General features: G+C 41.5%; 1 protein-coding gene across 1 annotated transcript in view; it reads left to right on the top strand.

The window, feature by feature from the left end:
- The window catches only part of LOC103804926 (alpha-2-macroglobulin-like), a gene marked incomplete at its 3' end in the record, with an annotated part of 29,179 nt that extends 8,270 nt beyond the window's left edge, over positions 1 to 20,909 (top strand). Inside the window, exons 6-28 of the mRNA XM_009077561.1 lie at positions 1,437 to 1,605; positions 3,516 to 3,600; positions 4,316 to 4,439; positions 5,181 to 5,295; positions 5,431 to 5,540; positions 6,279 to 6,440; positions 6,703 to 6,930; positions 8,584 to 8,647; positions 9,116 to 9,258; positions 9,606 to 9,755; positions 9,970 to 10,140; positions 10,871 to 10,970; positions 12,387 to 12,513; positions 12,776 to 13,004; positions 13,979 to 14,105; positions 14,525 to 14,646; positions 16,715 to 16,766; positions 17,369 to 17,452; positions 17,547 to 17,723; positions 18,611 to 18,695; positions 19,230 to 19,386; positions 19,664 to 19,738; positions 20,883 to 20,909. Coding sequence (XP_009075809.1) covers positions 1,437 to 1,605; positions 3,516 to 3,600; positions 4,316 to 4,439; positions 5,181 to 5,295; positions 5,431 to 5,540; positions 6,279 to 6,440; positions 6,703 to 6,930; positions 8,584 to 8,647; positions 9,116 to 9,258; positions 9,606 to 9,755; positions 9,970 to 10,140; positions 10,871 to 10,970; positions 12,387 to 12,513; positions 12,776 to 13,004; positions 13,979 to 14,105; positions 14,525 to 14,646; positions 16,715 to 16,766; positions 17,369 to 17,452; positions 17,547 to 17,723; positions 18,611 to 18,695; positions 19,230 to 19,386; positions 19,664 to 19,738; positions 20,883 to 20,909 — 2,883 coding nt within the window. The remainder of the gene's footprint in view (positions 1 to 1,436; positions 1,606 to 3,515; positions 3,601 to 4,315; positions 4,440 to 5,180; positions 5,296 to 5,430; positions 5,541 to 6,278; positions 6,441 to 6,702; positions 6,931 to 8,583; positions 8,648 to 9,115; positions 9,259 to 9,605; positions 9,756 to 9,969; positions 10,141 to 10,870; positions 10,971 to 12,386; positions 12,514 to 12,775; positions 13,005 to 13,978; positions 14,106 to 14,524; positions 14,647 to 16,714; positions 16,767 to 17,368; positions 17,453 to 17,546; positions 17,724 to 18,610; positions 18,696 to 19,229; positions 19,387 to 19,663; positions 19,739 to 20,882) is intronic.
- Between the last annotated feature and the right edge of the window lie 6 nt (positions 20,910 to 20,915).

Genomic DNA, 20,915 nt, shown 5'->3' with positions numbered 1-20,915 from the left:
AGTGGCAGGAGTGAAGAAAGGTGACAGCCTAAAAACAGCACTGCTAAGGAAATATACGTTCATTGGTCCACACCCTTAGTGTCACTAATTTATCTTGGACAACTACAAAGGCAGAAGTTAGTATGAGCCTACTGTTTCTCAACTATTATCCTGACCTATTGCTTATGTCATTTAAAAAAACAACCCAACCAACACAACAATAACCAAACAAAAAACCTTTCTGAGGAAAAACAAACTAACTAACTGTCTTTCAGGCCTTTCATATAAATGCATCACAGAAATGGCAAGAAGGTCACAAGTCCAGCTGTAAACATTTTCTTGAGTTCCTCTTTCAAGGACACCCAGTGGTGTTCCTCACAATAGGCAGTGAGATTTTCAGCAGAGTTGAAACGTGATTATGAAGAGGATTTGGTTGGAGCTGTGAGATGTGTTTTGCTGACTGTGCTGTCCTCCCAGAGTGCTTCTTGGGAAGACAGCCCCCTCTTCTGCCCTCTCGTGACCTCCAATTGAGAGATGTCATTCACATCCCTTTTTTCCCTAAGCCCTGAGATAAAATCTCAGTGAAGTAAATGCATATAGTCACATAGCTAGAGTCACATACCTATCTAGTGTAAATAAACTTTTGGTGACAGCCAAGGTACAATGCAAAGAGCAGGCAGAAAATTAAAGACTGTAAACATTAACCTTCCCTCTGAGAAGCCTGCAAAATTGTGCATCAAACTATGCAAGACCATTGTACCGATTCAGTGACTTCTACAAGAAGTTTGGGGCTGAGCTGATTAATTATTGATAGACAGCTCATGAGGAGCAATATACATCTGTAGTAGTGGTGAGACTTCAGCTCCAGCATCAGGAACAGGAAGGCACAAGAAGGGAGAGCTCTCAGCTCAATGTCCATGTGTGGAACATACTCTCCCCTGTTCCCGTCCCCATTCCCCCATACCACCACTAGCTTTGGACTCTTACACATGTACATTTCTCAGTCTCATAGATAAATCAGGTGTCTAATTCCTCAGCATATTGTGTACGGGTGCTTCAACACTCTCCATTCCAGGCAGGGGAAACAGAAAACTGCAGGCTGTATAGCCAGTCAAGGAGGCTGAAACTTCCCTCCTTTCTCCCTGTGCTCCACTTCTGATACAATCTCTTTGTCTTGTAAGCTTGCCAAGCTACCTTTCCTAGCTTCCTGGCCCACCCTTCATAAGTGCAAAGATAGAGCTGAGGGGGAGACAACACAGGACCTTCAGGGCTAAAAAAGCTTACTTGCATGATAGTTATGCAGAATTGACAGGTAAGTGCTTACAGATCATCACAGATTTTTGACTAATTACAGATAGGCGTTTCCCAGTTGGGAATGCATGTACACTGGGCACTGCACTACTCTGTCTCTGGGAGTCTCCCATACTGTCTTGTGACACTGTTACCCTCACCTGCAGGATCCCCAGAGGAACCGTGTGTACCAGTGGCAAGGGGTGGAACTAAAGACAGGTCTTACACAGCTCTCCTTCCCCCTCACCTCAGACCCCATCCAAGGCTCCTATAAAATAGTCGTGCAGAAGAGCTTCTCATCCCATGTGGAGCACTCCTTCAGTGTGGAGGAATATGGTAAGGAGAGGAGGTATGGGCTGCAAATGGGACTGACAGCAGTGCCTTTTACTGTGACCTCTCAATTTTGAATTTCCTGGGAATGGAATGGAGAAGGGAAGGACTGAATATACAGGCAGTGGGGTTAATAGAGGCTGAGCCAGAAAGCACTGACTCAAGAGAAGTAATTGCTCACTTCATGGCACCTCTGCGACCTGCCAGAGCTTGTATTTGCCCATAGTGCTCTTGGCAGTACAGGATATGACAGACTTCCTGTGAATGGCTTGTGGCACCAATTTCAGCTGACTTTGTTTTAGTTGCTTTTCAGTCCAGCAGCTTGTTGCAAGTAGCACTAGATAGGAAGTAATAGATTACAGAATTTTGGTGACCCTGTTTTGCCTCTCTCATCATCTGCATGAGTTCTGTTTCTCCACTTGTAGTCTTCTCTCTTTATCCTCTTCCTGGTTTCTGCAAAAGCTTAGAAAACATGTCTGGTAGAAAACTTGTAATTGAAGAACACTCCACAAGTGTTACAAGCAGCACAAATAGGCTGGTAGTAGAGACTAAGTAAGGAGAAATATGCAGCTGCAGGGAGCCTTCTAACCCCCAGTTCTGTAATAAAACTTCTCTGCTGTTTGTAGACATGTACTCTGGGTACATGGGCTCTGTGCATTTGGCAAGGCTGATTGGCCAGTGCTCCACATGTCCAGGCTCTCCACTGGCTCTACATGGAGCCTGAATAACCAGCACATAGATCGATACCTGCTGTTTCTGGAATATGCAGGGTGCAACTCAAAGAAGATTGTCATTGAAGTCCATGGGAGCTAGATTATTTGTCTCCAAGTCAGGCTTGGTGAATAATTTGACCACAAAGTCTTCAATCTGTCATGGTGATAGACGGGCTGTCCCTTCTCCCACAAAGATCATTCAGAACGCTCCCAGAATCAAAGATATATGTCCCTTTGTTAGCCTCAGACTAAACTAATTCTTTTTCATTTGTTCTTTAGTCTTGTTCCTGTGAAAATATCCTGTTGCTACTTCTCTTATAATCTTTCGTGTAAATGTGCCCTGGAGTTGAAACATTGAGCCTTGCTTCCCATCTTAGAGGCAAATATATGTCTAAACCATATAACCCAGTGTTGCTTTCCAGTTCTGGGTCTGGATGTGCACCCACCCTGCTGTTATTTCTTTGCACTGTGAAAAAAAAACCCAGGTGTGCTACTTGAAAGCAGGCCATTATATGCTTCAGTCCAGACCTGGGCTTGAATAGTTGGAAGCTTAGTGTTGCAGAATGCAATATGGGAAGAGGCATATAACTTAGTACTCAGGAGCAAAATGTGGGTTTTACTTCTGCCCCTTTATATTGGGCTTGATTTCTGCCTTGTCCACTTGAAAATATAGACCTGAGAGTCTGTGGCTAGATTCAGTAGAAACTCTGGGCATGCAGGACAGTATCTCTTGGTATATATTTTTGAGCTTAACAGCAACTTGGGATCTCCAGGACAGTAAGAATCAGCTGAGAGAATCAATGATTCAAGCCATTTCAATGTGGCAAACTACAAAGGTGGTGAATGTGCTGCTCCAAATCCTAGCTGCAAATTATGCACTGTGAATATAACATATAGGACCAGTGTGTCCTTCTGAATGGACATATGTAAGAGATCTACATAGCTGTCTGATGCCAATGGGATCACATAAGGATGTGTGCAAATAAGGGAAGATAAGGACACCACACTTCCTTAATTCCCTTTGAACCCAAACAGTGGTGAAGGCTGAGAAAACCTAGGGAGGGGGTAGGAGATCTGTATTGAAGACCCCAGAGAGGTTCATATTAAGATGATCCTGGCTCTGTGTTTGGATTGCCGTGTAAAAGGCTTGGGTTGCAGCTCTCATTCACTCTTCTCATATCAGACTTTCTCTCTCCCATCTAGTGCTGCCCAAGTATGAGGTCCTGGTGAAGTTGCCCAAGATGATCACTATTAAGGACAACGAGATTCCGGTGTCTGTCTGTGGTCTGTGAGTCACAGAGCTCCAGTAAATCTCTCTTGCTTATCCTTCACTCCTCCTTTCTGCTGAGGACCAAAAGAAGAGATGGGGAAGGCTTTTTATACTTTTCACAGACATTAGTGTAGGCTTCTTTCACCTTATCAATCCTGACCCTGCTACTTGGCCTGAACAGTCAAAGTGAAGGGTTTTCTCTATGTTCCTTAAAAGATGATGTCAAACCAGTCTTCAGCTCTGTCTTCCCAGTTTACTGTACATTTTCTGGTTTTGTCTTTGCATTTCTTCAGTTTGAGCTTCTCTGCCAATCCCAAACTCTCAAATATTTAGAGATGTCAGGTCAGACATCATGTAAACAGGTGGTGCAAACCCAGTGTTCTCAATTTTAATTCATAAATTGCTCCTCCTGAGTCCGTGGTTGCTTTTCCATTTCTTCACTGAACCCTCAGCAGTTTGTAACACAACAATACTCCTGGCTGTAATGATTTTGTACAGATGATTTTTTCTGTAGAAATCTCCCACCTGGAACAGATTCCAACAGAAAATGGAAGAATCTAGCCATTAAAATGATGTAAATGTAGCCCCTTGAATCATTAAAATATGAGATTAGTCAAACCTTAACAAAAAGTACTAGGAAGTCATGCATAGAGGTCTTTAAGGAGATGCATCTAAGTGTGACTGACTGATTGTCTCATCATCCGATATATTGTTTTACACTTTGTGATTATAGGTACACCTATGGAAAACCTGTTCCTGGTTTGGTGAAAGTCCAAGTGTGCCGGAAATTTTCCCATTCTGCTTCAAGTTGTTATGGAAAAGAAGCAGAAGCTGTATGTGAAGAATTTACTAGACAGGTGAGTCCCAATATTAAAATGTAGGGGTCTTTCTCATGATTTATGAGCAATGTTGTCTTAAGAGATGCCAAATCTGTGGCTGTTGAGAGATAGTAGGACATCCAAGATAGCAATCTATCCAAGGAAAAGCAGATACTCACAGAGGAATGCATTCTTAAGAGCTGGGCATTAAACTGGAAACAGAACTGATTAAGAAAACTCCACAGTTGAAATCCTGACCCCACTGAAACTAGTGACAAATCTCCAGTTAGCAGGTGTGAGGTCCTTGCTATTGTTCTGCAAATTGAGAAGAGAATCTGTGAAAGAATTTTGTAACTGTAAGAGGGACTGGCAGGGAGCAAGGGACAAAGATGAGGAGAAAACAAGGCAGCGTAGAGAACAAGGAACAAAGATGAGGTGGTATTGTATATGGGTCAAATACAGGAGAAAGGAGAAACGGCAACAAGGGGAAGAGTGAAGGCAATGAAAGAAACAGGAAGGAAAACAGAACTAAGGTAGGAGGGAGCCAACAAGGAAACTAGTGTGTGCCTTGGAGAACTGTGTGTCAGGTACCTCACAGAACAGAAAATGTGTGGATGAAACACTAGGAAACAGGCTGTAAACAAGTTCTGGGCTTGGTGACAACCCTTGAGCATAAGTCTGGGGATTCATGAACAGAATTTAAGTATGTTCAGTTTGGGGTATCTATTCCTGTCAACTTTGTTCACAGAATTTCAGTTTTCTTTCCAATCCCTTGCTTAGGCAAATGCTCGTGGGTGTGTTTCTGGTGCAGTGAAGACCAAGGTATTTCAGCTCCAACGCAGGGGATATGAGATGAGCATTGAGGTACAAGGCAAGATCACAGAAGATGGCACAGGTATGTATCACATGGAGATGGCAAAGTGATAGCATGCCATAACAGGAGGGCCTGGCAAAAACAAGGAAGATGGAGTAACATGACTAGAAATGCTACCATTCATTAATAACCCTTCTTTACTGTGCTCTTTCTCAGGAATAGAGATGACTGGAACAGGCTCCTGTGGTATCACATCCATCATGAGCAAAATCAGCTTTGACCTGCTGGACTCTCAGTATAGACCAGGGATCCCACTCTTTGGAAGGGTAGGGAGCTTCTCAGATCATGGACAATGAATGGCATAGCAAACTCACCTGTGCACGATCCCATCAGATGGAATAGCAGTGTGTGCAGGTTCCATGGCCCACCTTCCTCTGCCATTGCACAGGCAGATGAATTACTGATAGTTGGGGCACTCTTAACAGACACATGACTCTGACACTCCTGGCAGGCAGCCCAGTACAGAAGAAAAGATCCATTGTTCTAACACATGAGAATAACATCAGGGAGCAACAAGCATGGACTATTCCACAAGGGAATATTATCCAAGTGCAAAGAGTGACCACAACACAGGTAGGAGTAGTGACCTCATCAACAAGAGCACAGTCCCACAGTAATCAACCAAACTGAGCAGGGCAGGAGTGGTGACAGTAACAGGTTCCACCATCAGTCTAGTGACCACCTGACAATGTGAAGTGATGGATGACTGTCAGGGCTAAGCTCAGCCAAGGCAGCCCAGTTAACCAGATGGGAACAGCAGGAGAAAGAGCTAGGTGTAGGCCTACCTCCAGTGCCCCTTTACTCTAGAACATCCAATGTATCTTTACTCTAGGGCAAGGCACAGGCCAGAACTTAGAGTTCCTGAATCAAGAGGCAGATGATATGTGGTGGAGGTCAAGTAACATACTGCCTGGCAAGGAGGGAAAGATGGAAGAGACTTTAGTACTTTGAAATTTTTTTTCTGTTGCTGATCTAAAACCTGAAGTTTCTTATTGCTTTGGTAGGTGAAGCTGGTTGATGGCACTGGTGATCCAATTGCCAATGAAACCATCATGATTTCTGTGGATGGAGACAGATACAAGGGGAATTACACTACAGATGAGCAGGGACAATCCTGGTTTTCTATAGACACTACCACCTTCACACAAGCCTCCCTGGAAATTCGAGTGAGTGACAGAGACAGGGGTAAACCTGTCTTTCTCATCAACAGGGAAAGTATCCATTCATGTGTTATCAGTCTTTCTGCCAATTGAACAATAAGGCAAGTTTCTTGGCAGGTCACCTGTCTTCTCTGCATCTCCTGTGAATGTTCTCTACCATCTTCTAAGAATGGGAAATGCAGAACATATCCAGAGCTTTTCTGTGGGTTTTTCTGTAACTTGTTATCTGGTTTTGGTCAGCTATGAACTTTTAATTCTTCTTTCTCAGGCAGATCATAAACCTGAACTGAACTGTTATGACAGCAACTGGATCACACCATCATATGAGCATGCCATGCGTAGAATAAGTCGGTTTTACTCCCCCAGTAAGAGCTTCCTCAAAATTGAGCCAAAGCCTGAGACTTTAAGTTGTGGCTCCCCTACAGAGGTGCAGGTGCACTATATCTTCACACGAGAAGCCATAGGAGAGCAGAAGAAAATTGCCATTTACTATTTGGTAAGAAGTATTTGTGGTTACTTTGATCTATGACCACAGAAAGTACTGTGGCACCTATAGCTATATTCCATGATGAATGCTGCTATGTATTAGCCAGTAATGATAGAGAGGGTTTGCAATGGAAAGTATGGCCTGTAGAAATGCAGTCTAAACACATTTCCATAATGTTTCTCATTTCTCTGTCTTCTGTGTGCAGATATGAGTACATGTTTTACTAAGAACAGAAGAGATACAAAATATTGATGAAGAGAGCACTGTCTTGGGCACAGCCATCCAAGACTATCAGTTCATGATATTCCACTCTCAGTTTTCCCATTTAAATTCTGATTTATATATAGTCACCACTCAGAAACCAGTACCCTACAACAAGAGTATGAAAGATGAGAAGGAAATGTGTCTTCTACTCCATTTTGCCCTTTAGTAGTCATCTGACTGATGAAATTAAAGCAATACCTCTCACTACTGTACCAGAAAAGCCCCTTAAGCTTAGAGCTTAGATTGTATGCCAGGAAATCATGAAAATTTTGGGATACCACAGTAATTGGAACAGACTATAACATGCTAGCAATAAGAACTATGAATTTGTTCATTTTGGGGGATGTAGAAGAGAGACTAATTGAACTGTGATCAATGATCTGTCAGTTTCTCTTGGGAGAACAGGAAGAATCAGAGAAATATTCAAATAGAATCCCTTTCTCCCTAAATTTTTCTGCTTATCCCATTTAATGACACTAGCAGAAGAGATGAGAGTAGCTTTGAAGAACCAGAAGAAACCAGTGGAACAGACATTCCTGTTCTGATGCATTGTACAGAACATGGCAGGGTCATAGGCTGAGATTGCAAAAAAGGGAGTAGAAACCTGTGTTAGAGATGTCTATGTGCTTATTTCAAGACTGCTAACAATTAATTGAAGGGAAAGATAGCTGTTTACTCTGGTAGTCTGGGAAAACTGGTCTTAAGTATGTACATACAGCAGGTAAACAAAGAGTGAGAGAACTTGCATTTTTATAGGTGTGGATCCCACACCTTGAAATGAAAATATGGTTCTGTGTAATAGATATTCTACAAGGAAAATAATAATATAAAATGTGGGTTTGAGCATGAAAAATGAAACATTTTCTAGAAAAGAAGAAATTGCAGGTACCATTCAGGCTGTTACTGACTGACTTAAGGTACCTTATTCCAGCTCTTATTATGTACAGCCTGTACTTTTCTGTTACAGCTCTACGTGAGTTATGAAACTAATTCTGATTACATTTTTCTTCAGACTGTTTCACAATGCAACTGAGAGTGGAATTAGGAGAATATTTGACCATGACTCTGTTCCAAATTGTTAGAAATGTGCATATGACCCACAAACCTATGTGTGGTCAGAGGCAAAATGTATTTGAACCTGATCTGTGTGTGCAATATGTACAAAAACAAAGACAGGTCTGATCAATGAGGAAAAACTAGTCCTCCTGGGAGCAAATATTTGTCTCTCCAAAGGCCCAGTGAATTCCAGTCTGGCACTTGCTTAATATCTTCTTGGTGTTTCTCAGTGTTGGCAATGCTGTTTGTACTCACACTCTACAAATAACCCAGTGAATGTTTCTCCTCCTTCCCTTTAAATACAAGTAGAAATAATTACTGGAATGTTTCTCTGTCACACAGGTGATGGCCAAGGGACGAATTATATTAGCAGACACCCATGATCTGACTGTGAATCCTGGAGATGGTGAGCAAAACTATGCATTTTTAGCATTTATGATGATAATTTGGGGATAGGGAGGACATAGATAAATTATTTCAATTCAAAGATTTAATTTAACATTTAATTCAAACACTAAATGTAATGTTTGCATTTTCAAAATTCAAAAATAAAAAATGACTACTCTGCCCTGTTCTGATTTTGAAGCTTGAGGGAAAAAGGAGTTGGGAACATCAAGAAATTATGCCAGATGTTAACTGGGAGAATCTAGAAGGCATTCTGAGGCCCTCCAAACTCATCTCATTTGGCTGTTCACGATCACTCTTTGAATGCAGGTGTCTTCAGCAAAGCCAGAGACATCAGTCATTTATCAGTATTCCCTCCCCTGCTAACTAAAAATGTTCACCATAAGTGAACTTGACTTTTCTATCTGGAGAAGGCAAATGCATATACTGGAACTTCTGGTATGTTGATTAGCCTTTTTTTTTCTCTCAGCTTATGGGACATTTCAGTTGACCTTCTCTGTTGAGGCAGCAATTGCTCCCCTGGCACGGATGCTTGTGTATACCACTTCACCCAGTGGGGAAGTAATCGCCAGTTCAGCAGATTTTCAAGTTGAAAGTTGCCTCCCCAATAAAGTGAGTATAAGTCATGGTTTATGCAACCCATGTTTGTCTTGTGGCCAGTAGTTCAATTATTTGTTCCAGAACAGAGACAGAATTCACAATGGACTCCTGAAATGTCTGACCAGAGGTTGGCTGAAACTCCAGAACAAGTTACAAAGACATAAAAAGTGGAGCAAGATGACAGAATTTTAAAAAAAGAATAATTCGTCATTATTAATTACATTGGTCAAAGCTGAATATGTATTAGTAGAATTGCAAGGCACTAGCAGAGCTCAGTTCATGAGGCTAGATGCATCAGTATAACAGCATGTAACAGTGTCTGGAAAAGTGGCTGCTTGAACTTAATTTTGGATTTGCAGGTGAAATTGAGTTTTGCACCCAAGGAAGGTCTTCCTGCCTCCAAGACACACCTGCAACTCCACACCTCGCCAAGGTCCCTGTGTGCCCTCCGTGCTGTGGACAAGAGTGTTCTCCTTATGAAGCCTGAAAATGAGCTCTCTCTCAGCTCTGTAAGTTGTGGCTACTTCTGGTAATAAGCAAGTACAACAACGAATCAAGTACCTATTAACACCACTATAGACATGGGGCTATGTATTTTTATAGTTGCATTCACTACACTTGTTTTTTGGTGGCTGGCATTTATGAGTGGAGTGCTAGATAGTGTCTGTCCCTGTAAGTGCTGACCTGCTGCATTTTTCCCTGTTTTTTTTTTGCATTTTCCAGGTGTATGATCTTCTTCCACTGAAGGAAATTCGGGGTTATAACTTCAAGGAGTACTACCTGGAAGAAGACAACATAAACCCTTGTGTGTCACTTGACAATATGTTATTAAATGGATTTGTCTACATACCCGTATCTCCTGATGGTGAAGGCGATGCCTATGACATTCTCAAAGTAAGCAGCAGCTTCTCTTATTTCTTTTCTCACCTTTTGGGAATTCAGTCTTCTCTCCTCTTTTCACCTGTACTCAAGGGCTTTTTAATGGGAAAAAAAAAGCAAGCTCAGTTGCTGTGAGCTTGCTAACTTTTGTATGCAAGAAAATAACTAGGCCCAGGCCCTGCATCTACTTAGCCTATCACTGGTGTTTGACTGCTTCTTTGAACCATTAAAACTTTGAAAAATCTTCTCATTGCTAGTAGAGATGCCTGCAAATGGGCTTGAGTAAGGAAACAGTCCTGAGAAATTCTGGTGCCATAATATTAGAAACTCATCCTCATTCGTTCATGTTTTCTCACTCTGGTTTAAATAAGTCTTTAATAAAACCAGGTTAATTTGATACCCCCCAAATCCATCTATACCTATCTAAAGTGTCCTGCACAAGACTTCTTGGGTACCTTCAATCTAATGCTTTTCACACGTTATTTTCACCCAGGCAGATGTTCCCAAGGTGGACCTATGGCCTTAGCTTTCCATCTGATCATGCCAGGATTTAGCCTTAGTATGACTGTAACATGATGGAGCCTCAGCATCTGAGTTGGCCCAGTCTATCTGGAATTTATATACAAGCCTTCATTATTCTGATTAATACCAGACTCAAGTACACCTATTCTTGACATACTAAATAAGGTTTATTTTAAAAACATTTTGTGCATATTATTTGTTCTTCTTTCTCTTTGTTTACTAGGAATTGGGCTTAAAAGTCTTCACTAGCAGCAAGATCCATAAGCCTGAAATCTGCCAGCATTACCCAGGACACATGATGGAAAGGAGTTACAGTGGTTCTAGTACCTTCTTTATTTTACCTCCCACAGAACTTCCTAAAATTTACCACCCTACTTCTTTCCTGCCCTCTACATCTTTGAGTATTAATTACCATGCAGATCTGATTCTGTTCAGATATGCTGATCTTATTCAGGATCACTCCCTTCTGGACTCTGTCCTGAAATATGAAACTGATCCACCTCTTCCTGCTTCTTCCCATCTAGAGAGAAGTGCCTGGCTAGAACTGTGTGTGCTTGGTGACTCCCATGCCAGCCCCTACAGCAGGGATTTCTAGGCACTAAAAGAGCCTTCCATCACAAAGTAGTGGCTTTTTTTCTATCAGATCTGAGTTCAGACATGGAAACCTAAAAAAGGAGTCTCTGCTTCTAGGTAGCCAGATTCTAGCAATAACTAGAGAAACAACTAGGGCAAAAGTGGTCCAAGAGAAAATGAGAAGGTGGTACCATCCTGTGGTTAGCTGTTTTGCCACTAAGGGCTGAAAAATTTGGTTCTGTTCCCAGCTTTCCCACTCCCATGAGTATAAGGGGACGGGTAGGTCATGTCACATCTCTATAGGTTCAGTGGCTGTGAAGATAGGATAGTGATAATATATCTGCTTGCTTGTTTGTTTGTTTTCCTGAATAGTTCTGAGATTAGAAACACTATATAAAAGACTCTCACCTGTATCACTTCCAGTCACTGACTTTTCTGGTGCAGTATCACAGCTCCTATTAAAAATTGATAGCTTTTGGTCATGTGCTAGCTTCTAGCCTTCTATTCATAACAGATCAGATATTTTGTTTGGAGCTGAAGGATATGTCATCAGAGCATGATCCAAGACAGCTGTCTGCTTTAAAAAGATGTAGAGTCTTCTAGGGCTGATGGAAAAGCCTTTGATAAGGCACAACAAACACTATGCAACACTGTGAGAAAGCATCTTTCTGTTTATTTGCTATTGGCCAGAGATGTAAAGACCCATATTCATCTAAAAAGAAAATCCTAGATGGACGGCTAAGTGTGGCTTCTGTTTCTGGTCATGTATAAACTAAATCAATTCTTGAACCAAATTATTAAATTATGTGCTAGGGTAATATCTGGAGACAGTAAATTTCTCATCTGATTCTGTATCACAGTAGAAATATCCCCTCAATAACATCGTCATAAATGGTTCTCTTAGCACTTCTGGGTTTGCTGGTAGTGGAGGAACAATGTTCAACTCCATCCAATTTCTGTAAGAAGAGCAGCAATATTAGAAAAAACTAAGTACTGAGATGGCAACAGAGAAGTGCATGTTTCCAGTCGCCAAGATTCCAAAGCTGTTCATTCAGTTTTAAAATTTTAGCTAAGAATAATCACTACCTGGAAGGAAAGTGTGTCCCTGATTTAGAATGGTGTTTGACATATCTTTCCTTTCTTCCTGTCCTTAATAAATTTGCTAGTCACTGCAATGAATCTGCTTGACGCATACGATTATGACATGGTAGAAGATCTGGATGATGGCAGTCATGTGGAGACTGTTCGGAAGTACTTCCCTGAGACATGGATCTGGGATATAGTTTCAGTGAAGTAAGTGTTTAAGGGAATGTAGAGTGTGTTCACTAGATCAAAACCTTGAAACAGGTTAAAGCCTGTTATTGGCATTTCAATGAGAGGACTTTTTCTAGTAGATTTTATAAGGTCCCTAAGTATAGGAGGCTTTGGGGGAACATGTGAAAGCCAATGCCCATATCCCACCTAGTCAGGAGTTTGCTGTCAGCGGGTGTTGTTTCGTAGGCTGAGAGAATATAACCAGAATATAACTGAAATCTTGTTCTCCATCCCTCACCAGCTCTGAGGGAAATGCTGACCTAGATGTGACCATCCCTGATACCATCACTGAGTGGAAAGCCAATGCATTCTGCACTTCAGCAGACACAGGCTTTGGCCTGTCCCCAACAGTGTCCTTCAGAGCCTTCCAGCCCTTCTTTGTTGAGCTCACCATGCCCTACTCTGTAGTGCGTGGTGAGTCCTTCACGCTGAAAGCCACCGTTTTCAACTACCTGAACAGCTGCATCAGGGTAAGGGACGTTTGCAAGTTTACTCAGCCTGACACTCTAGAGAAGACCACAGAGGGTCACTTGTAACATGGTTTCCCAAGCCAGATGACTGATCTCCAAATATAATTTCATATAGGTGCACATATGTAGGAATTCTTGTTATATTCAGTGAAGAGGAAATACATTTTCCTGTCAAAGTTTCAAAAGCTGCATTTGATGCAGAACCTAAAGTGCTGAGAACCCCAGCCTTGTCATCACAAATTTATGTCATTGTCCTATAGAAATACGAAACTTGCGTTATTCATGGACCGCAGCATCATTACATACCCACATGGAAAGTCCAGGTTCACCAGGGTGAATACCTGTAGTCAGCCTTTAGTCTTATCTCACAAAATATCACAGCAGATTTGCTGGAATATGCAGACCTCCTGTGATTTGTTGCATCTCTCTATAGGACACAGCAGAGTTATATAGCTTCACTATTCTTATCTGCATTTTTTCACCAACAAAAAAAAAGATGAGAGAATTAGGGAAATGATTCCTACAAAATCTCAGTCACCTTTGCTCAGTTTTTTTAATAAATACAGATTTTTATTCTAAAAGATATGAAGCTGAAACAAGGAGAGGTATTCATCCAGCCATTCCAATGCACTCTCAGTTATTTCCCTGCCCTTCCTGTTTTGTTTCCTATTTTCAGGTGCCTTATTCCACTTTTCCTTATTCCCTTACTAGCTTTCCCACCGCTATTGTTTTATCTCTTCACCTAACTAATCATGAAGGGGGTCTTTAATTCATGGCACAACTGGTCCATGCTATTCATTTTCCCAGAACTGATTTTCTTTCCAAAGATCCATGTCCTGTTCTCTGCACTTAGCTCCCTGATCTCTACAAATGTACACATCTCAGTCATTTCCTCCTTTATCCTGCATTGTCTCCAATAACTCCACTTTCTCTCCAAGTGCAATCTTCATGACATCTCTCTGTATAACCGGCAGGTCAGTGTGTCTCTGTCTGAATCTCCTCATTTCCTGGCTACACCAGTAGAGAAGCAGGAAGAATCCTACTGCGTCTGCGTGAATGAAAGGAAAACTGTGGCTTGGGCAGTAACACCAAGATCTCTAGGTATGAGGCTGGGTGACAAGAAAATACTGGGATCAGATACCTCTCTATGATATTAGATCTTTGTTGTGAGGAGCTAGGAGACTCCAAACCTGTCTGGAAGGATCTTCTCTGTGTCAGAAGTCCAACCCTGAGGTTGAGACACTACACTGTGTAGTGTTTCCAAGTCCTAAACAAACCATTTTAATGTTACAGGCCATTGTTTCTTAACATTTTAATAGAAATCACAAATTCCCTCAGTGGATGCATCATGAAGGAGGTGGCTTGGAAGGCTGCAGCTGGATCAAGATAAAACAGTCTCAAATTTAGCTCTCCTCTTGAAAAAGCTTCTTTGTAATGCATCAGAGAGCACCCAGCACAAACACAAACCCACATTTCCCTGGCTCAACCTGGCAGGGCTGACTGACCCCTGTTTCCTCCAGGGCAGGTGGAGTTCTCGGTGAGCACTGAGGCCCTACAGAACCAGAAGCCCTGTGGGAATGTGGTTGTGGAGACCCCAGGGAAAGGGAGGAAGGATACGGTCATCAGACAGCTGCTGGTGGAGGTATGTGGAGTCGTATGTGGCATGGTATTTTGGCACAGAAAAGTAGTAATAGCAACAGCAACAGCTGCTGTATGATAAAGGTTTTCTGCTGTAGCTATGAGAGCAACAATATTGGCTTGTGGGACTCTTATTCTGCAAGCTTTTATAAAAGTAGCATTGATGAATCTAACACAGGCCAATAGAGCCCATAACTCACAGTGTTGCCATCTCATAGTAAAAGCAGGGTTTGCATTACACAGTGAGACAGAAATAATAAGGCAGGCAATAATGGCAGGTTTTTCTGAGACACACCATATCTGAGATAAATGAGAACTCCTTGGTTTAAACTGTAATAAATCACAGGGATAGGCTGTATAAATGGAAGACTTGCCAGAAACCTTATGTTTCTCCTCCAGCACATGGCCATTACTCTGGAATATGGAACAGTCATGACAATCTATAAATATTTCCAAACAAATCCACCATCACTGTTTTGAATTGGTTTTATTACACTTATAAGAATGTTCAAAACAGTGTAACAATCATTTTATTTTCGCATTCTTTTGTACACTGTTTTCTTAAGCAGTGTTTTGAAATGTTAAAAGCACAGCTTTTCACATGATAAATTGCCAGTCATAAAATTAATCCACAGTTTAAGACTCCCTGTGATGCTAATAGCAAACAAAGCCTACTAGCTCATTGTATAGTAAAATCTATGTAATAACTCCTCCTTACATTTCAGACATTCCAATCTTCAGTAAGGCAGAGCTAGGATTGTAGCTAGAGCTTCCGAAAATGTTTTGCTAACCTGAATGTAATGATGGAACAACAATCTTATCTGCTAGGCTTTTTTAAAAAAATTATTTACAAATGGATTTGAATGTATAATGCATGAATAACTGTTTAACATTTCAGGAAAAATTCCTAATTTCATATGTGCCTTCAGGAAATAGACTGTTTATTTTGTTCTTTGAAGACACTAGAAGATCAGCACTGTAAATTCTTTTCTCCCAGATGGCAGGGGAATGAAAATTAAAGAGCATTAAAGTTACTTATGTCAGGGTGTATGAGAGATTGCTCGTCTTATCTTGCATTTACAATGTGGTAATTAATCTATAGCAAGCCTTGACTGGTTGGAATCAGACATTAGCATCGAAGGCTGAACAATTAATTAGCAGGAGTGGATACAGTGCAACGTGCTTGGGATGAAGCTGCATTGTCACAAACACATGGATGACGATATTCCTTAGAGCAGGCAGTGCATCCCAGGGAGAGAGCAGGGAGTGTGCCAGAGGCCCTGGGGTGTCCTCTTGGCCCTCCAGAAACCAACCCTTGCTGAGAGGTAGTTGGGAAACAGGATGGTTTTTCACCCAGGAATTTCTTATCTGAAAAGGAAAATCAAATGATTACAGTTTGTATGTTTTAACTTCCTGTCGAAATGTTCAAAATCAAACAAAACAATGGATTTCTCATTTAGTTGAATTTCAGAATGACATACTGAAAAAAACAAGAAGGTGCCTTTTCAAACAGAAGCATTATCTCTGTCATAGCTTACTTGAAAAGCTTTTTTTTTTTTTGCTTTTCCCACTCTTTTAATATTTTTCTGTCTTTTCATATTGAATAATGAGAGACAGTGTCTTTTAACTGTGTGAAAAAGTGAAGAAAATAGCACCATTGTTTACATGCTGGAAAAAATTTTCATCTAGCAAAAGTTGGAAACCAGTAATGAAGCAATGGGAACTCTCCTATTCGGAGGTTAAAAAATAAGCTCTGGCAAAAAAAAAGTGTTTTCTAATAAACATTTGATTCCTGAGGTTTTTGCAAAATATTTTCAACCAGCTCACCAGAAAGGAGGGATTCTTTTCTGACTTCAAAAACTAGGCTAGAAGTTTTTGAAATAAAGGGATGCAATTGCCAGTCTACTGTGGCACGTATTTAAATCTTGGTTGTTGTAACAAACAACAATTAAGCAATTACATTTTGGTTGTTGCCACTCATGGGTGTACTGGAGTGCTCAGGTTACCAGCCTTTGTTATGGTTGCTGTTGTTTCTCATTTTTTTGCTTTTTTGTCATGCCTTTTTCTCCAAGCCGGAAGGGACTGAAGTGGAAACTGCATACAACTCTGTACTCTGTGCATCTGGTAAGAGCTGTTTGCTTTCTAAGACTTTCCTTGCTGAGGTAGAGACTAAAGACAAAGGGAGAAGAAAAGGTTTGTGAATGTCCCACTCTGAGAACATTGAGCAAACTATATGTATGTCCAAATTTCAGTGAAATTAATTCTGCCTAGAGAAGAAATGCTGAGGATGTAATAGTGTCTACAATTACAGAGGCAGAAGTATATCTCTTAGGAACTGAGGCTGGCCAGGTCGCTGCAGGGAGAGAATATTTAAGATTTAATAAGATTATATCTAATGCCTTTCATTCAACAGGTGTGAAATCACAGACCAGACTCTGCAGTAAGCAGGTCTGCCCACCAAAGCAGAAGAGGAGAGAAAAATAGTCTGGAATGAGTATTTGTCAGTCAAGACCAGCTAATAGTGCGATGTAGAAGTTCATGAAAATCTGCATGTGAGGGCCTTGTAGGCCCAACACAAAATTTGCAGGATGGGAAGTTTTATCAACAAAATGACAGATAAATGGATTGTTGAAGGCAGTGATGGTGTCTCACCCATGGGTATCTTCTACCCATGCATGTAGATATATCTAGATTTGTAACCAAATTCATCTGTTTTTATATCCCAGAAAAGTCAATGTCAGAGTCAGTTTCCTTGGTTCTCCCAGAGACTGTGGTGGATGGCTCAGCCAGAGCATATTTCTCAGTGCTAGGTAAGTCAGGTGTTATTTTGAGACATTGGCATGTTTCTACAGGCCTTGCTCATTCTAATGGATAATATACACTGTACATTGTCCTGTTCCCCAGGTGACATCATGAGCAATGCCATGCAGAACCTGCACCAGCTCCTCCAGATGCCTTTCGGCTGTGGGGAGCAGAACATGGTCCTGTTTGCACCCAACATCTATGTCCTGGACTATCTGAACAAGACAGGGCAGCTGAGTGAAGAGGTCAAATCCAAGGCCATTGGATACTTAGTGAGCGGTGAGATGGGACACAGCTTTTCCTTTTCTATTAATCCCTTTCTTTGGCAGCCGGATAAGGACACTATTGGCCGCTAGCATGTATGATCTGGGGAGGCTGTCCTGGTCCATTCTCTGGAAGGGAACGTCATATTGGTAGGTTAGGTGTATATAATACAGTATCTGTAAGAAAGAAGCCTATGCTCAGGTGGAGTTATAGCATGGAAGATGATAACATCCAAAGCAGCACACATAAAAAGTCCAGGACTGTGAGTAACTCAAGATTTCTCTCTATTAAAAAAGGGTTATATGAAATACATAGATTATAACCATGAATCACAGCAGCTCTTTATGTAGCTCTCAAATCCATCTTAAGATTAAAATTTAGAAAGTGTTGCTTACCTTTGACTAGTCCAGAATTTTGACACATTAGCTAGGACATGCTGACAGACATAGCACCAGCACATAGGCACATGGTGGGTATCTGCTGACTATCGGGACTCTTTTGACATAGTTGTTTTTGCAGGAAAACTACACTTTCTACAATGAAAATTGTCTTGTTTTATCCTATCCTCTGTAGGGCTCACATTTTTATTCAATTCTCCTCTGGGAACTGTTTTCCCATTTCTTTCAAGTCTGGGATGCATTTACCTCTCCTCATCAAGTCTAGGGCAGAGAGCAGTAATGGTCACAGATACCCAATTTCCAGGCATTTTAAGAGAGAGGAAGAGCACGAGAATGGAGATACTGAGAGCTGTGGGTTTGTCTGAACTTCCATTGTAATACTGAGCAGCATAGCTCACACTTGTGCCATTAGTTAAGGAAGACATTCTGTCTTCTATGTTCCCTTTGCATGGCTCCTTGGAAAGTACTGTGGCAACTGAAATATTTTTTAACTCTGTATTTCAGGATATCAAAGGCAATTGAAGTACAAACACTGGGATGGTTCTTATAGCACTTTTGGGCCACGTTATGGGCAAGTTGGAAATACCTGGTAATACTTCAGTCCCACGGGCTTTTCATTTCTGCCTTTCATGCCCTCCCCTTCTTCAGTGTTCTCTTGTGCTTGGTCATTGTGGAGGTTGAAATTGAGTTGGATATGAAGTTATAATCATGGTGTCATAGAATAATCATGTGAGACAACATAGCAGGAAAGGATGCTAAGGGAAGGATGCTTTTTACGTTTACAATGCTGCATTGATATCTACTTGCCTCCTCTGACACCCTTCTTCAGCTCAAGTGAGGGTGACCTGCAAGACAACATAGCTAGTTCTTGTTAGCAGAAGATGCTGATGCATCCCCAGAGTGCCTTGCCCACTTACCTACAGGCCTCAGGGCAGTGAATAGCAGGCTCCATTTAGCATTGGTCCCTATCTCACTGAGCTGTTAAGCTATCTCATTTTCCAACAAGCCCACTGTGATCAAGTCCTGTAGTCTCCTCCAGAACAGTAATGTCCATATGGGCCCTATGACTTCTGATGGATACAGGGCCTACTCAGAATGTCTTGGTTCCCTCTATTGCTTTCAGGCTCACAGCCTTTGTCCTCAAGTCCTTTGCCCAGGCCCGGCCACACATCTTCATAGATGAGAAGCACATCCAGGATGCTTTGGTCTGGCTTACTCAAAAGCAGAAGGAGAATGGATGTTTCCGCAGTTCTGGGACTCTCCTGAACAATGCTATGAAGGTAATACATCTGCCTGGATGACTCCACGTGGGCTTTGTCAGCTGGAACTTGACACTCTGGGGTCAACAGAGCTATTTCAGCACTTGGGGGTTGGGGAGGAGTGGGGAATTATATATGTGAGCTATCACAGAAGCAAGAAGTCAACAGCATCTTCTGAAGGACTTAATATGAAAAGGAGGCTAGGAAGAATTTGTCCCTGCTGGATGTAGATATGTAGCACAGGGAGAAACCAGTCATGCTGTGTGAGGTCAACAGCTCCTTTTGTGTTTCCCTGCAGGGTGGAGTGAATGACGAGGTCACACTGACAGCCTACATCACTATTGCATTGCTGGAGATTCCTCTGCCTGTAACCGTATGTGTCTGCACCCCAACCTGAGCCACAGATGGTACTAACCTGCCCTACTACAGGCCCCCTTACATTATCAGGTCCCTTTACTTTTTAAAAGAAGAAATACTGTCTGAATAGTTTTTCCATTTAAGCCTAGACTGAAATAGCACTTTTCCTTCCCTTGTCCAATCCTGTCTCCCTTATACATACTTCACTTAACCTTACTCTGAATTATTTTGTGGACAATCATGGATTTGCTGCTTTAAAAGGGTACAGTTTGGATTAACAGTAAGTTAAATAATATTTAAATCTCTTAAGTGAACTTAATATACAAAGCACAAAGCCACTGAAAACCAAGCTTCTTCCTTCTAGACCATTTATTAAGCAGAAAATGTGCTGTTAGGATACAGATCATGGCATGCTCTCCCTGCAGAGGTATTGCTTCAATTTTATAGCACTTCTTCCATCACAAATGAGGAATAGTCACATGTCTTGCTGAAAGGTTGTGGGGTCACAGTGTCTGTTAGTCTGTTACTTAACACTAGGTAGAGTAGCTACATTTTACTTTGTTGTAGTGATTACACTCTTGAACCAGACTTGAGATTCCACCTGCAAAAAGACATGCATTGTTAATGTTAACATGTCACAAAAAGTATGTCAGAAAATACAAAAAAATATGCCCTCTTTCTTGCACAGAAGGCCCTAGAAAAGGGGAGATAAACAGTAAAAAGGAAAGGATATGGCAGACGGTGAAAGCACAGAACAGTCTCAGGGTTATGCTTGAAGGAGGAAAGCAAGTATTTCACACATCTACAGAAAGGAAGTATATCAGAGAACTCCCCCTATCATGAACAGAATCAGGCCAGTAATTCTTCTCAAAGCAGAAAAATAGAGCCCTGCTCCACAGTCTTTAAATCAACCCGTAAAAAAACATTACACAAAGACATATTAAAGAAAATTCGATACAGGATAATGAACAGCCTTTGGCTGCCCATTTGTTCTAGGCATTATTAGACCTGGAAGAGAAGGGATACACAATGGTACAGTGCTTGTCAGACCAGAGATTGTGGATGCCAAGGGCCCATAGATACCATATGATTCCTGTTGGTCTAAGATGGACGTTAGTGTAATCTCTACCTGCTCCAGCTCAGTCTCTCTCTCCTCCCAGAACTCGGTGGTGCGTAATGCTCTGTTCTGCCTG

Source organism: Acanthisitta chloris, unplaced genomic scaffold (assembly GCF_000695815.1).
Source record: "Acanthisitta chloris isolate BGI_N310 unplaced genomic scaffold, ASM69581v1 scaffold21286, whole genome shotgun sequence".
In the NCBI taxonomy this organism is placed as follows: Eukaryota; Metazoa; Chordata; class Aves; order Passeriformes; family Acanthisittidae; genus Acanthisitta; species Acanthisitta chloris.
Note: the sequence above shows the minus strand (reverse complement) of the source record. Positions and strands in the feature narration are given on the sequence as shown.